The sequence below is a fragment of the Ranitomeya variabilis genome, chromosome 3 (assembly GCF_051348905.1).
Source record: "Ranitomeya variabilis isolate aRanVar5 chromosome 3, aRanVar5.hap1, whole genome shotgun sequence".
In the NCBI taxonomy this organism is placed as follows: Eukaryota; Metazoa; Chordata; class Amphibia; order Anura; family Dendrobatidae; genus Ranitomeya; species Ranitomeya variabilis.
The window spans coordinates 620,953,020-620,969,220 of record NC_135234.1 but is presented as its reverse complement, the minus strand read 5'-3'; the positions used below and the strand labels follow the sequence as shown (position 1 = coordinate 620,969,220).

Below are 16,201 nucleotides of genomic sequence, written 5' to 3'. Positions count from 1 at the left end.
GGTGGGACATGACCTTTTAAACTCGTGTGTTTCCTGTCCCAACAAGGGGAGGAGGACGTCCTCCAGGGTGCTGTCAGGATGGACTCCTGGAAACATCATTAACGGTAAGCTTAATACCTATTTTTTATTTAGGAACGAAACAAAAGCACAGCAAATATATAGATAAAGCCAAAGATTAGACATATATTTTCCAAAACCTCTGTAACGTGAACAAGAATCCACATTGTGACCTCGTTTCGTCCAGTTTTCATATTAACCTAGGAATGAGCAGGAGAGTGAAGAGAAAAGAGTAGAACTTCAGGCATGATGAGTCCCTTTTAAATCTCCCCTGCTCTTATGACCCTTCCGGGTTTTTGTCCACTGGAGCAGCTGAGGGAACTTAACAGGTGTTTTGCTTTTGTTAGTTATTTTTTATACAAATTTCACACTATTCACTGCTGTAAGGAACGAAAAAATGTATAAGGTACTTTTGTTTTCTTTATTTCTTACAATTCTCTTTAACAATTTTTTTTTTTTTTACTCAAATAAATTTTTATTAAGAATAACATTACAGTTGATATGTTACATTCTTGTTTTCAGTGCAAAGTTTTCCCCCCAAACGAACCCCGCAAACCCAACTTATCCCGCCCCCCCAATAAGACAGCCCACCTTGTTTAATAGCTCCACACTCAAATCTATAGGATGACTATCCCCTCAGTTAGGACCATAGGCCACGTGTTATGTTTTCACCAATTCAGGGTCTTGATTCACTCGGTCTCTATAACAAACCTATCCCATGGCAAGCCACGGAGACCACAGCTTATCGAACATTTCAATTTTCCCTCTTTTCTGATAAAACCCCTTTTCCAGTTTCAGGCCCTGCTTCACATATTGGAGGAATTCTCTTCTTGAAGGCGGCTCGTCCTTAATCCAATTTCGCGTTATTACCTTCCGGGCCATATACAGCAATCTGGCAATAGCGGTCTTCAGGTTGTTATCCACTCCAATCTCATCCACGCACCCCAACAAGCACACCATCGGGTCCCTTGGCACCGTGCATCTGTATGCTCCTTCCACACGACTCAAAACTACCAACCAAAAAGCAGCCAGTCTTGGACACGTCCACATCATATGAAATATATCTGCATCTGTAGATTTACACCTCGGGCACTGAGAATCATCAAGCAAGCCTGCCTTATATAACACCTTCGGAGACTTGTAAACTCTGTGTATTACATAAAGCTGTGACAGCCTATACGGTTCGCTCAGAGACAGCCGTGGAACCCACTCCAGCACCGACTCCCAAGTTTCATTCTCCATTGGGCCCAGATCCCTCTCCCACTTAGCTCTCGCCAGTATTGGAAACCTTAACAGGAAAGTGTGCAGCAAGTCTTTATAAAGAGTGGAAATAACCCCCCCAGTAGTCCCTTCAGCACACACATACTCTCTCTTTAACAATTTAACTTGTTTTCTTGATGATGTCAAAGGGGGAATTGTATATGATGTATATATGTATGTATATGTGTGTGTGTATATATAATGGTGGTTTTATAAACTGTATACACATTTCTCAGTTAGCTCGGTGTACAGGAGTCAGGAAGGAAGATGTGGTGATTAAACTTCGCCATCTCCATGGGCAGTCCTGCTGTCTGTCAGCCAGCTCCCCTCTTCTGCAGCTGCGGACAATGTAGTGAAATTCTAAAATGTCCTTCAGTCATTTGCAGACCAGTCTGACATGTAATAGCTTTTGGCAGTCTGGAAGTATTGAGCTATAACCGCCCAGTATTTTTCCTGATGCTTTTATCTGTGTTTGACAAAATTTTTGATTAATCATAATTTTTTTTTTTTCTTTATTCCAAAAGGTGTATGCTTGGGGATATAATAATTCAGGGCAAGTTGGATCTGGCTCTACAGCAAATCAGCAAATCCCTAGAAGAGTAACTAGTTGTCTACAGAATAAGATTGTTGTTGGCATTGCTTGTGGTCAGATGAGCTCCATGGCTATAGTGGACAACGGTGAGGTAAGAGAAGTTGCTGGGTTTTTTGTGATTTTTTTTTTTTTTTTTTTTGTTATACTTTTTTTTTTTCATAACTCGTTGTATACATCTACATCAATATTAGTAGTTGGGTAGAATAAAATGTTTTTTTATTCTCCAATTAAGTTGTGTAGAATTACCATCACAAAGCGCTGCAGACAAAGTGTGGATTAAAATGGTTGCTGAAAATTATAAATAGTTAAAATTGGCATGAGCTTGTGAAAACGGGGAACTTTGCAATCTACTGGCGACTTGAAATCCCCTTCTCTCTAGAATGGAGTGGTCTTCAATTCTACAATTCTTACTACTCGTTGTAGTTGTGACCAGTCCTACGCAAGAGCGCAACACTTGCAAGGTCTTTTACTATAGAGTTTCCATGAGCTCCTGTGCTGCTCTGATGCTGCCTCTGCTAGCCATATTGGAGACCCAAAGTTTGGGTCAGCAGTTCAGCAATACCGCCAACTTGAACAATCAATTTTCGGTAAGCAATGGAGCAGAGCTCCCTACTGATTAATCTTGATAAAACGAGGGATATAGAGTTACTGTATATACTCGAGTATAAGCCGAACCCCCCTAATTTTGCCACAAAAAATGGGAAAACTTAATGACTCGAGTATAAGCCTAAGGTGGAAAATGCAGTAGCTACCGGTAAATGTCAAAAGTAAAAATAGATACCAATAAAAGTAAAATTGAGACATCAGTAGGTTGTGTTTTTGAATATCCATATTGAATCAGGAGCCCCGTATAATGCTCCATAAAGTTTATGATGGCCCCATAAGATGCTCTATATTAAAATATGCCCCATATAATCCTGCATAAAGGTTAATAATGGCCCCATAAGATGCTCCATAGACACATTTGCCCCATATAATGCAGCACAAATGTTGATTATGGCTCATAGGATGCTCCATACAGACACTTGTCCCATATAATGCTCCACAAACGTTAATTATGGCCCCATAAGATGCTCCATAAAGATATTTGCGCCATATAGTGCTGCACAAACGTTGATTATTGCCCCATAAGATGCTCCATAAAGATATTTGCCCCATATAATCCTGCACAAACGTTGATTATGGCCCCATAAGATGCTCCATACAGACACTTGCCCCATTTGCTGTTGCTACGATAAAAAAAAAAAATCACATACTCACCTCTCCGTCGCTCAGGCCCCCGGCACTTGCAATATTCACCTGACTTCGTTCCGGCGCCGCTCCATCTTCAGCGTCTTCTGCACTGACGTTTAGGCAGAGGGCACGCACTAACCACGTCACCGCGCCCTCTGACCTGAATGTCACTGCAGAAGACGCTGAAGACGGAGCGACGCCGGGACGAGGAGCAGGTGAATATCGTGCAGCGCTGCGCTCCCCTCCCCGTTATACTCACCTGCTCCTGGCGCGGTGCAGTCCCTGCTTCCCTGGCGCCGCAGCTTCTTCCTGTATTGAGCAGTCACCGTTACCACTCATTACAATAATGAATATGCGGCTCCACCCCTGTGGGAGGTGGAGCCGCATATTCATTACTGTAATGAGCTATACCATGTGACCACTCAGTACAGGAAGAAGCTGCGGCGCCGGGGAAGCAGGGACCGCGTGAGGAGTAGGTGAGTATAATTAGACAGCCCCCGCTCCCCCTCCCCTGCCAACCCCTGGGTATGACTCGAGTATAAGCTGAGAGGGGGACTTTCAACCCCCAAAAATGGGCTGAAACTCTCGGCTTATACGGTACTTAACTTTTTCCAATTTTATTGCGAGAACTCTTCCCTGATAATTAGCTGATCATGAGATGATCCTGCATCTGGGATCTAGATCGGCTGTAATCTGCTAGTGAGCCAACCAGCAAATGATCGTACCAAATATCCTCATCAATAGTGATATGAATGTGCTAATGAAACTTGGCAAATGCCGACGAAACCTTTGATAGTAATAATCTTTATTTTTATACAGCGCTAACATATTCCGCAGCGCTTTACAGTTTGCACACCTCATAATCACTGTCCCCGATGCAGCTCACACTCTAAATTCCCTATCAGTATGTCTTTGGAGTACCCGGAGGAAACCCACCCAAACACGGGGAGAACATACAAACTCCTTGCAGATGTTGTCCTTGGTGGGATTTGAACCCAGGACTCCAGAGCTGCAAGGCTGCAGTGCTAACCACTGAGCCACCGTGCTGCTAAGATGTCTTCATGTAGAAAGCTACTGTTTTATGGCAGCACCACTTTAACCTCTAAGGTTTTTGATTACAGCCACATTTTCCCCTGACTCTCCTGTCTTGTCCAGTATCAAGTTATAGAATTTGATACTGTGCGGGATTAGGTGCAGATAGATAACTATTTACACTGATGGAACATGTACTGTACATGTCCACCGTTTTAGTACATTTTTGAAATTCACAAGTAAGATTTATTCTGCACACGTCATAAACAGAAAATAATCAAGACTTTACCAGACCAGAGAGCCTACTACCAGGGACTGGAGACGTAGCAAGGTATCCAGACGGATGGTGTAACATCCCAACATATCTTTCCAGCCCAGACTGTCCTTTTGGTGTAGGTTTACTATAGAGTTTATATGTTTTTAAATTAAGTAACTACATTTCCAAGAATATTATTTATGTCATGGTGAAAAATGTGCAGTTATCTCTTAAGGCTGTGTGCACATGTTGCTGATTTTTCGCGATAAAAACGCTATAAAACCGCAAAAAAACAGCATACAATAAGCATCCCATCACTTAGAATGAATTCCGCATGTTTGGTGCACATGATGCGTTTTTTTCCCACGAAAAAAACGCATCGCAGTAAAAAACGCAGCTTGTTCATTAATTTTTGCCCTTTTTTTTTTTTTTTTTGCGGATTTCCCACTATTAAATGCATTGGGAAATGTCCGGAAAAAAACACACCAAAAACCGCCGCAAAAACGCACAAAAATTTCAGGTTTTTCTCAGGAATTTTCTGCAACAAATCCGGAACGTGTGCACATAGCCTAAATCTTCTAATCCTGTCACAAAGGCTTTTACAATGTGTCATGGTAAATTACACTAACTACACCACTGATCTTGTAATGTGTGGATTTTATCATAATTCAGATTAGAAGAAAAATTATTTATATAATGGTATCTCTTAGCAATTTATATCCCTAGAATGCATTATTATGGGTGTGTGGCCCCTGAGGATCCCCCTTATGTCACTTAGGTCTTGCCCACTTGGAGGGGTAATGGTAAGATTATCACATAATGATGCCCAGCATGCCAGCCAATACAGCCCCACACATACAGCGATCAGCCATATCCTCCAACTTTCTCATACATTTTCACACCTGGCTTTGACAGTCTCAAGGACACATTTTCCTTTATATTTAAGACCTGTTTTCCTGTGGAATGATCTCTCCTGTGGTTTCATTTAGTGGCACTTCGTGATCCTCCTTGAGTTTGTCCGGCTGTATAGTGTTTCCTGCATCTGACAATCGTCATTGATCTTATTTACATGTAAGTGCTGAGAAGGGCCCATATTCACAACTACGTGCTGAACATGGCTGTGGCATGTGACATACAGCACCCACCAACAGACTTCATCTGCAAGTGTCAGTGTGGAGAAAGCTGTGAAATTACTGTAATAAGTAGATCTCGGTGTCACACTAGCAGGAGTGCTCAGATGCATGGTGCATTATCTCATTTTATAATAAAGTAAAAAAGAATGTTGGTACATTAATCCTTCAATCAGGGCATGTACAAACTCTGCAACTAAAACACATTTAAGTTTTACTTTTCTTTCTTTTTTTTTTTCTCAAGCCTCATGAAAAATTTGTATTTTAATTTTTTTTAAACAAGATCATTGATATTAATTTCAATTTTTTCATAATGGCAAACAAGATATATACTCCTCCAACACTGTATGCCACATATGGGGATAAAACCAATGGATCTTTTTTTGTGTTTAATCTGGTTTTTATTGAAAAGAACTTCAAAACAAACAAGTAACAAAGGATTCAACAACATAAAAAGTATTGAGTACAAAAAGAAATCTCATTTATAACTGTATATCAAGACCTGTAACCATCAAGTCCCGAAATAGTATAACTTTCAGGTCAAAAGTCGATCTTTTTTGTTCCATGTAACAGGAGTCCATTAAAACTATCCAGTTAATTCCTAGAAAAGTTGGTTTGATCAAAAAGAGCATATATGTTATCCAATAGTAAAGCATTCTACTGTTGTTCATCGAGGGAACCTATATATCCTCAGTGGTTGATGCTGTGACATCCACATTTCACATGTCATTTTGATTTCATTAAAGGTACCTTCACACGAAGCGACGCTGCAGCGATAGCGACAACGATGCCGATCGCCGCAGCGTCGCTGTTTGATCGCTGGAGAGCTGTCACACAGACCGCTCTCCAGTGACCAACGATGCCGAGGTCCCCGGGTAACCAGGGTAAACATCGGGTTGCTAAGCGTAGGGCCGCGCTTAGTAACCCGATGTTTACCCTGGTTACCAGCGTAAATGTAAAAAAAACAAACAGTACATGCTCACCTGCTCGTCCTCCAGCGTCTGCTTCCTGACACTGACTGAGCTCCGGCCCCAACAGCAGAGCGGTGACGTCACCGCTGTGCTTTCACTTTCGGGCCGGCGCTCAGTAAGTGTCAGGAAGCAGACGCCGGGGGACGCGCAGGTGAGCATGTACTGTTTGTTTTTTTTACTTTTACGCTGGTAACCAGGGTAAACATCGGGTTACTAAGCGCGGCCCTGCGCTTGGTAACCCGATGTTTACCCTGGTTACCAGTGTAAAACATCGCTGGTATCGTTGCTTTTGCTTTCAAACACAACGATACACAGCGATCGGACGACCAAATAAAGTTCTGGACTTTATTCAGCGACCAGCGACATCACAGCAGGATCCTGATCGCTGCTGCGTGTCAAACGAAACGATATCGCTAGCCAGGACGCTGCAACGTCACGGATCGCTAGCGATGTCGTTTCGTGTGAAGGTACCTTAACACAATTTGCTCCATTTCCAGTCCTGTAAATTGATGAATAATACTACACTACTAATCTGTGTGTTCTCTCAACATGTCATAAAATGTGCTGCACATAGGTGGAGCTGGTCCAAAAAAGGGTAAAATGGTGCATTGCTTTTCCCAAAGAACAGTACATGCATAGCACAATCTATCTTTTGTGTAGGATTTAAAAAAAAAAAAAAAAAAAAATGTTCTTAATCCCTGCTCCTGTGTGCGTGCAGGATCACATAGTACCTGCATAGGCCGTCCTATTCTTATCAGCTGAAACTACTGTACATTTCTCATCAACACTTGCTTCCCTACACGGCTGCAGACCTCTCCAACAGCTTATCTCCTCTCTGCCCCTCTATGTACAGCACCTACAGTACATTACTTTTACGTCCCGTATATAAAGTCCTATCCTGAAGTACATCACTCATTACAGCTTGATCTTGCTTACCAGCAGAAGCCGGACTGGTCCCAGGTTTTTGTGGGCCATCAGTTAGTTTCAGTGGACCTTTTTAACACATACCACAATTCATGATGAACAGATAAGAATTATAAGTATAGTACAATGCCAAAGATTTCACTCACTTCTTACATAACATGAGGAATATCTATTGTAAATTCTACAATAGCTCAGAGACCGGCAAATCCTCACAGTGCATGCCCTGGGGGATTCAAGTCTGCAGTCAGTTTCATTTTAGACCGGACAGTATAGTCCTCCATCCAGTATTATGGGCACCACATAGGCCTCCATACAGAATTTTGGGCACTACATAGTCCTCTGTACAGTATTATGGGCCCCATATATTTCTCCATACAGTATATTGGCCCTATATAATGTTCCATACTGAATAATGGGCCCCATATAATGCTCAGTGCAGACTATTGGGCCCCATATATTGCTCCATATAGTATATAATGGCCCCATATATTGCTCCCTACAGTATATAATGATCCCATGTATTGCTCCATACAGTATATAGTACTCCATACATAAAAGAAATAATCAAATACTCACCCCCTCCTCCTTCCCCAGCTCTGGTTTCCTCAACGTCTGGCACTCTCACTGCTTGGCAAACGGCATGCTATAGTGATACCATTGTGCCCTCTGCCCTGAGATGTCACAGAGAGTCAGAAGATGCTGAAGATACCAGAGCTGCAGGGAATGGGAAGAGGTGAGTATTTGGGGAGGGCCGATGCCAGCGCTGGAACCGGGCTCCCCTGACTCCATATCATGCCGGTGTCCATGATGGCGAGCGGGTCCACCCGTTTGTCCAGGGTTCCAACACTTGCCCGGCTGCTCCAGTGATGACGTCTTGTTTCACAGTTAGAAGCTGCGGAGACAGAAGCAGAGTGCCGACTACCATGGATTCATGACCTCTTCAGAAGGCAGCGCTGCCACCTGATGATGGTCCTGTTCCAGGAAGGGCAATAAACGCTGCAGGGAAGTGAGTGCAGCCCCAGCCTTCTGTGACGCCTTGTTTGAGACTCCTCATTTATGAACTAGCAGGATAGGGAGAAGTGTGCGGTATTTTTATTATAAAGCAAATTACAAAAGTACGTACAGCTCTATTGCAAGCCGATGTGATTAACACTGGACTAGGAAGAGCGCATACAGCTGTCCTCATAGCCACTCTCTGCCTGTTAGGGGCAGTATATGACTGCTTCTGAGTAGAGGCTGTCATTGATCTTCAATAGTAACTTATACAATCTTATTGCCCAGCATGTTTACTTATGCATTGTGGCCCTGCAGAGGCTATCTGAGATCTCTTCTGCAGGTCTGAATACTTCTATCGCTGCAGCGTCGCTTAATGTGACGGTACCTTTACTCTGTCTGCCATTGTGTTTTATATATGCAACTTATTGAGTAAAGCTGTCTCAAAGGAGTTGTCTCATAATCACACAGGACAGGTGATAAATGTGTGATTTTTCTGAGGTCCAAATACTGGGACTCCCACAATCCCGAGAACAGGGGTCGCAAAGTCTCTCAGACCATCCCTACATTGCTAGGTTTTCTAAAGCAGTCACCAGATTAAGACCTACATTTAGATAATCAGTACCACTATGGTGTCGTGAAAACATTTGGCACTCGTTTCGATGTATTCAACAGAAATATTTATTAATGGTGGCAAAATCCAGAAATTTTTTTTTCCAGAATAAACACCAATTAACAAATCTACTATATAATTGTCTAAGGGTCACTTCCATTTTTCTGTCTGTCTGTCTGTCATGGATATTCATTGGTCGCGGCCTCTATCTGTCATGTAATCGAAGTCGCTGATTGGTCGTGGCAAAACAGCCACGACCAATCACCAACGGGCACAGTCCGGCGGAAAAATGGCCGCTCCTTCCTCCCTGCAGTCAGTGCCCGCTCCGTACTCCCCTCCAGTTTGCCCTCACACAGGGTTAATGGCAGCGGTAACGGACCGCGTTATGCCGCGGTGTAATGCACTCCGTTACCGCTGCTATTAACCCCGTGTGACCAACTTTTTACTATTCATTCTGCCTATGGGCTGGGCAATATACTACGTGGCTGGGCAATATACTACGTGGCTGGGCAATATACTACATGGGCTGTGCTATATACTACGTGGCTGGGCAATATACTACATGGGCTGGGCAATATACTACATGGGCTGGGCAATATACTACTTGGCTGGGCAATATACTATGTGACTATACAACGTGGGCTGCGCAATAGACTACGTGGACTGCGCAATATACAACGTGGGCTGCACAATGTACAACGTGGGCTGCGCAATATACAACGTGGGCTGCGCAATGTACTGCGTTGGCTGCGCAATGTACTGCGTTGGCTGCGCAATGTACTGCGTGGGCTGCGCAATGTACTGCGTGGGCTGCGCAATGTACTGCGTGGGCTGCGCAATGTACTGCGTGGGCTGCGCAATGTACTGCGTGGGCTGCGCAATGTACTACGTGGGCTGCGCAATGTACTACTTGGGCTGCGCAATGTACTACGTGGGCTGTGCTATACACTACGCATACATATTCTAGAATACCCGATGCGTTGGAATCGGGCCACCATCTAGTATGTCATAAAGTGCAAAGCAAAACCTAATCCTAAATATACAAATGCTAATAATACATGGCAAAAAAAGGAATTAACCTCTCAGCATCATTGTAGTATTAGATGTTTTGTCAATCACTCAGATAAGGACAGAACAGATGGAGAGGATGGGAAAAGGAAGACAGGGAGAAAACTGGGATCTAAAAGATCAAAGTAATACTTGCTAGGTGAGAGGCTCTGGACTGGGGTCTAAGGGGTAAGGTTTCTCCTTGTGGAGAGTGACATACCAGCTCTGGCTTGTCAAAGTAAGGAGGCTTATTCGCTGTGCAATGCTCCTCTGGGAAATTTAATATGCAAATTGCCTCTTCTGAGAAAAGAGGACTTAAATAAGACCACTATTAATAAATATTTCTGTTGAATACAGCAAAACGAGTGCCAAGTGTTTTCACGATCTTGATGACTGATTTGATGTCCCACTTGTGCCCCACGTCTCTTCCAGAAGTGCCTTGTCTTTTTTCTCTTTGGTACCACCATGGTACCTAAATCTGGCACTAGGTTCTTGTGCAAGCCTCCCTTTTGAGCCTCAGGAGAGGTCAATATCAGATTACTTTTCATGAAAATGGTGTTCCTAGTAGCAGTCACTTCGGCAAAGCGAGTGGGAGAGATTCAGGCTTTATCAGTGAAAGACTCTTATCTGCGTATTCTGGATGATCGGATAGTACTCAGGCTTGACCCGTCTTTTCTTCCAAAAGTGGTATCCAATACAAATCTAAACCAAGAGATCATTCTACATTCCTTTTTGTCAACACCCAAGGAATGAGAGGAAGAGATCATTCCATGCACTGGAGGTAAGGAGGTTGGTGATAGGTTATGTGGAAGCTACAGGACCCTGGAGACAGGACTTAAACCTATTTTGTTCAGTACTCCGGCAGAAACAAGGGCAGGAAAGCCTCAAAAATGACTTTAGCCAGGTGGATCACTCCGACCATATCCCTGGTATATGAATCGAAAAGAAAAGACCCCCCCCCCCCTTCCTTTTGACTTTAAGACACATTCCACGTGGGCAACTTCGTCTCCTAACCTGAGAGGGCAGCAGCCTCCCTGGACCAGATCATTAGGGCCGCGATCTGGTCTAGCTTAGGCACCTTCTGTAGTCCCTACAAACTGGACATATTATTGGGTCCTTCAGGCCGTTGTCCTACCCTAGAATCCATTTATTTGGTAGTTCTCCTGTCATGCTGTCATAAGGTGATGTCCTGGGAAAATAGGAATTGCTCCTACCGGTAATTGTATTTCCAGGTGTCCATCATGACAGCACCCTTACATTCCCTCCTTTGAATTCCTTGTACGTATGTCAAGTTAACATTTGTGTGAGAGAATTCCATAAAAGTTGCATCCATCCTGGTGTGGTGATTGATAAAACACCTGAGGGTAAAGTGGAGGCAGGGGGTGTTTAACCTCTTGTGTTTCCTGTCCCTAGAGGATGAGAAGAATTACTTCCTGTCATGCCGGATGGACGCCTGGAAATGCAATTACTGTTGGGACTAATTCCTTTTTTTTTTTTTTCTTTAATCACAAATCATATAATCACCTGGACTGTTCAGTTTCTGTTATGTATGGCATAAATATGTTAATGCTTCCTTCTCCTACAGGATGTATAGAAGATTCATGGCTCTCTAATGTAATAAATTGAAAGTTAGGGAAATTTACAGAGTATAATAAACTGTAAATTTCCTAGCGAGAATAATATGTCTGCACTTGTACTGTCCATTGTTTCTTAGCATCTGGCATTTATAGCAGACTGATAAAATAATGCAGTGATAGCGCAAGCTGCTTCATTCCAGGCTTTGCCAGTAATGAAAGATAACACTGTGTTTATCTATCTTCTTGTTTGATAAGGTTTATGCGTGGGGCTACAACGGAAATGGACAGCTAGGGTTGGGAAGCAGTGGAAACCAGCCAACGCCATGCAGAATAGCTACTCTTCAAGGTGTTCGCGTGGAACAGGTGTGTTTACTCAATGATTTACTGCAAAGGGTTGGTGTCTCTACAACATAATCCGTAATATAACCCATGTTATTAGTCACTGTGAAACTGGCTACAGGGGTTGGTATTTGGAAGAGAAGGCAGAGCCATGCACCCATATATTTTAGATAACTGTTGGCTGAACAACGATTCGGGCTATCATTTACCCTTATCTTCCATGCACCGAAGAGGTTTTGTATCATCTCTGCTGATATAATCTTTAAGGTGCCCCTCCATACACATTAGACTATAGGCCGTGCACATCATTCAGTGATTTTTTTTATTTTTTTCAGACAGAAAAAGCCTGATCCAAAATCTGTGTGAACATATCCCCAAACCTTTTAATATGCTGCAGATTTAAAAAAAAGAAAACAAAACGAACACAATCCATGTGTATTGTGACATCTCATACACCAGGATCTCTATTAACCAAATAGGGGTATAGAACGTTATCTGATGGACCCCAGTACACATTAGGGCTCAATCAGATGTCCGTTTTTCACACGAGTTCAATCTGTGATTTTCACAGAGAGTGTGCACTAGTTTGAGCTCTTGCTTTAGATGTTTTAATACTTTTTATTTCTTAAATCTGCAGCATCATAAAGGTTTGGGGGTATGATCACACAGATTTTAGATCAGGAGAAAATTATTATGTACAAAAACTGCATTTAAAACCCTGGTGCAAACCGTTAAAAAATTGACATGTTGCATAAAATTCATATACAGTGGCTTGCAAAAGAATGGCATTTTTCGTGTTTTGGTGCCTCACAACCTGGATTTATTAATAGGACAAAATAACTGAAAACTTTAGTGTGCAAAACTATTCGCCTCCCCTAAATTCTGTACTTTTGTAGAGCCTCCTTTTGCGGCAACTACAGCTGCAAGTCGCATTGGAAAAGTCTGCGCTTCCACATCTTGTTACTGTGATTTTTGCTTAGATCTCAAGGCAAAACTTCCCCATCTCATTCAAGTTGGATGGTTTCCTCTGATGAACAGCAATATAATTTTAACTAGAGCGAGTACAAAGGAGGACAACAAAATTAAAGAGGATGGGGGAACTACAATACCCAGAGAGATTAGCAAAATTAGGATTATTTAGTCTAGAAAACGATGACTGAGGGGCGATCTAATAACCATGTATAAGTATATAAGGGGACAATACAAATATCTCTCCAAGGATCTGTTTATACCAAGGAAGGTGACGGTCACAAGGAGGCATTCTCTGCGTCTGGAAGAGAGAAGGTTTATCCACCAACATAGAAGGGGATTCTTTACTGTTAGGGCAGCGAGAATCTGGAATTCCTTGCCTGAGGAGGTGATGATGGCGAACTCAGTCGAGGGGATCAAGAGAGGCCTGGATGTCCTTCTGGAGCATAACAATATTGTATCTTACAGTTATTAGGCTCTTTAGAAGGACGTAGATCTGGTAATTTATTCTGATGGAATATAGGCTGGACTTGATGGACAAATGTCTTTTTTCGGCCTTGCTAACTATGTTACTAATCTTCAAGTCTGACCACAGATTCTCACTTGGATCAAAGTCTGGGCTTTGAATAGGCCACTCCAAAACATTTACACGTTTCCTCTTAAACCACTTTAGTGTTGCTTTAGCAGTATGTTTTGGGTCATTATCTTGTTGGAAGGTGAACCTCCTTCCCAGTCACAAATCACTAATAGACAAACAGGTTTTGCTCAAGAACATCCCTTTATTTCACATCATCCATCTACTCTTCGACTCCGACCATTTTCCCGGTCCCTGCTGCCGAAAAGTATTCCCACAGCATGATGCTGCTACCACCATGTTTCACTGTGGGGATGGTGTTCTTTGGGTGAGGAAATGCATTGGTTTGATGCCAGACAAAATGTTTATCTTGGCGGCCAGAAAGCTCAGTTTTGAGCTCATCTGACCACAGCACCTTCCTCCATATATTTGGGGAGTCTCCCAAATGTCTTTTTGGCAAACTCAAAATGGGTCTACAATTTGTGTGTAAGTAAAGGCTTTTTCTGCCCAGTCATCCATAAAGGACACGTCTATGAAGTGTATTGCTTATTGTGGCCGTATGGAGAGATACTCCAGTCTCTACTTTGGAACTCTTCAGCTCCTTCAGGGTTACCTTTGGTCTCTGTGCTGCCTCTCTGATTAATGCCCTCCTTCCTTGGGTTGAGAGTTTTAGTGGGGGGGCCCTCTCTTGGCAGGTTTGTTATGGTACCATATTCTTTCCATTTGATGATAATAGACTTGATGGTGCGCCTGAGGATCATCAGAGATTGGAATATGTTTTTATAACCTAACCCTGACTTCTCAACAACTTTGACCCTGACTTGTTTGGAGATCTCCTTGGTCTTCATGGTGTTTGGTTAGTGGTGCCTTTTGCCTTATGGTGTTGCAGCCGCTGTGGCGTTTTCAGAAAAAGTGTGTATGTAATGATAGGCCATGTGACACTGAGATTGCACACAGGTGGACTTCCTTTCACTAATCACATGACTTATGAAGGTAATTGTTTGCATCAAAAAAATTGTAGAGGCTTCATAGGAAAAGGGGTGAATACATATGCAAATGCTAATTTTTAGGTACTTGATCCCATTAATTTAATGTATACCTATATTTTTCTCACTTCCTTTCACCAACTTAGACTAGTTAATATTTAAACACTGGTTGTAATGTAAAAAGCCAAGCGGGGTGAATACTTTTGCAAGGCACTGTATGTATTTTGTCACTTTCACTGTGTATTTACTGAAGTTGGAAGTGAGAATAGTCTGCAGTGTGTGGACGTCGCCTCAAAGTCCTCGTTATACTTCTTATTTTCTATCGATATCTGTTGTCTCTTGCAGGTTGTGTGTGGCTATGCACATACTCTGGCAATGACAGATGAAGGTGTAATGTACGCTTGGGGAGCCAACTCTTATGGCCAGTTGGGAACTGGAAATAAAAGTAATCAGTCCTACCCTGTTCAAGTATGTGTGGAAAAAGAAAGGTAGGTGTATGTAAGTGTAAGCAGTATTTGGGGCTGATCTAGAAAAGTATATGATTTATTGCAATAAATGGCTCTAAGGCTGGTTTCACATTTGCGGTTGTGTCCGCAGCGTATCGTCCGCAAACGCATGCAAAAACGAATGATAACACAGCGTTTTTTTTATCCCCATCAGCTCATGCATGACGGCAAAAAAAGCGCAGCGTTTGTATGCGTTTTGACATGCGTTTGTGCTTTTTATGTGCATGCGTTTGAGATTTCCAGGGCGTGTCTAAATCAGTTCCTGGACATGTGCAGTCCAAAGTACTCAAGCGCATCGAACGCATTCGTACGCATGCATTCCCATAGACCGTAATCCTTTTTTTAACGCATTCATCCGCATGCCTGCGCATATTTGACAGAAATTTGCCGCTTCAAAAATTCCAACATGGTGCGTTCTCCGCGCCTTGCCGCACGCCGCAAAAAAACCGCATGCGTAAGCAAACGCGGGTGAACGCATTCACCTGCGTCTACAATGTTAAAGATAGGAAATCAAGACGTATGTGGATGTATGCGTCCGAAAAGCTGTGGACACAACCGGAAATGTGAAACCGGCCTAACAAAGTTACTTTGCAAGTTGGCACACAGGGCTGCAAGAAGCTTAGAAATGCATCATATTTTCTTGCAAGTTCTTTCATCCGCATGACAGTCCTTAGCTTTAATTGCTGCTAGTGAAGCCATGGAAGATCCACATATTACTAATGTATAAGATATATTATCTCTTATTTATTATGTCTTATTCTGCTAGTCATTTTAATATTCATGGTTTGGAACAAGTTCAAAGTGTAAAAACCTGTGCGACCTTTAAAAGGAAACTGACTCAGGACATGTAGACAGAGGGTCCTATGGCTGAAAGGTAGTAGCGGTCCTAACTACTGAAGACCAGAATCTGCTGATCTTAGGAGAGACGTCTCAGTTGCACCGAAAGAGTCTGAAGCAGTCTCAACTTTTTTTTTTTATTTGCCAGGAGGGCCCTTCATGTTAAGTGCAGTGAGCTCTTGGGGAGTCTTTAATGTTGTACATTTTTGCTGCGCAATAAAAGCCCCGGCGTCTTACAGTTCTAGTGGATTGGGTTTATAGAGATCTGACCTGCTGTGCATGTTTGAAATCCTTAATATGCCAAT

At 42.7% G+C, this 16,201-nt stretch overlaps 1 protein-coding gene across 8 annotated transcripts in view; it reads left to right on the top strand.

The window, feature by feature from the left end:
• The window catches only part of RCBTB2 (RCC1 and BTB domain containing protein 2), a 127,788-nt gene that overhangs the window by 65,253 nt on the left and 46,334 nt on the right, over positions 1–16,201 (top strand). For all 8 annotated transcript variants that reach the window (XM_077297412.1, XM_077297406.1, XM_077297407.1 and 5 more), the window contains 3 exons: positions 1,842–2,000; positions 11,941–12,048; positions 14,899–15,041. In XM_077297412.1, the coding sequence (XP_077153527.1) occupies positions 1,842–2,000; positions 11,941–12,048; positions 14,899–15,041 (410 nt within the window). The remainder of the gene's footprint in view (positions 1–1,841; positions 2,001–11,940; positions 12,049–14,898; positions 15,042–16,201) is intronic.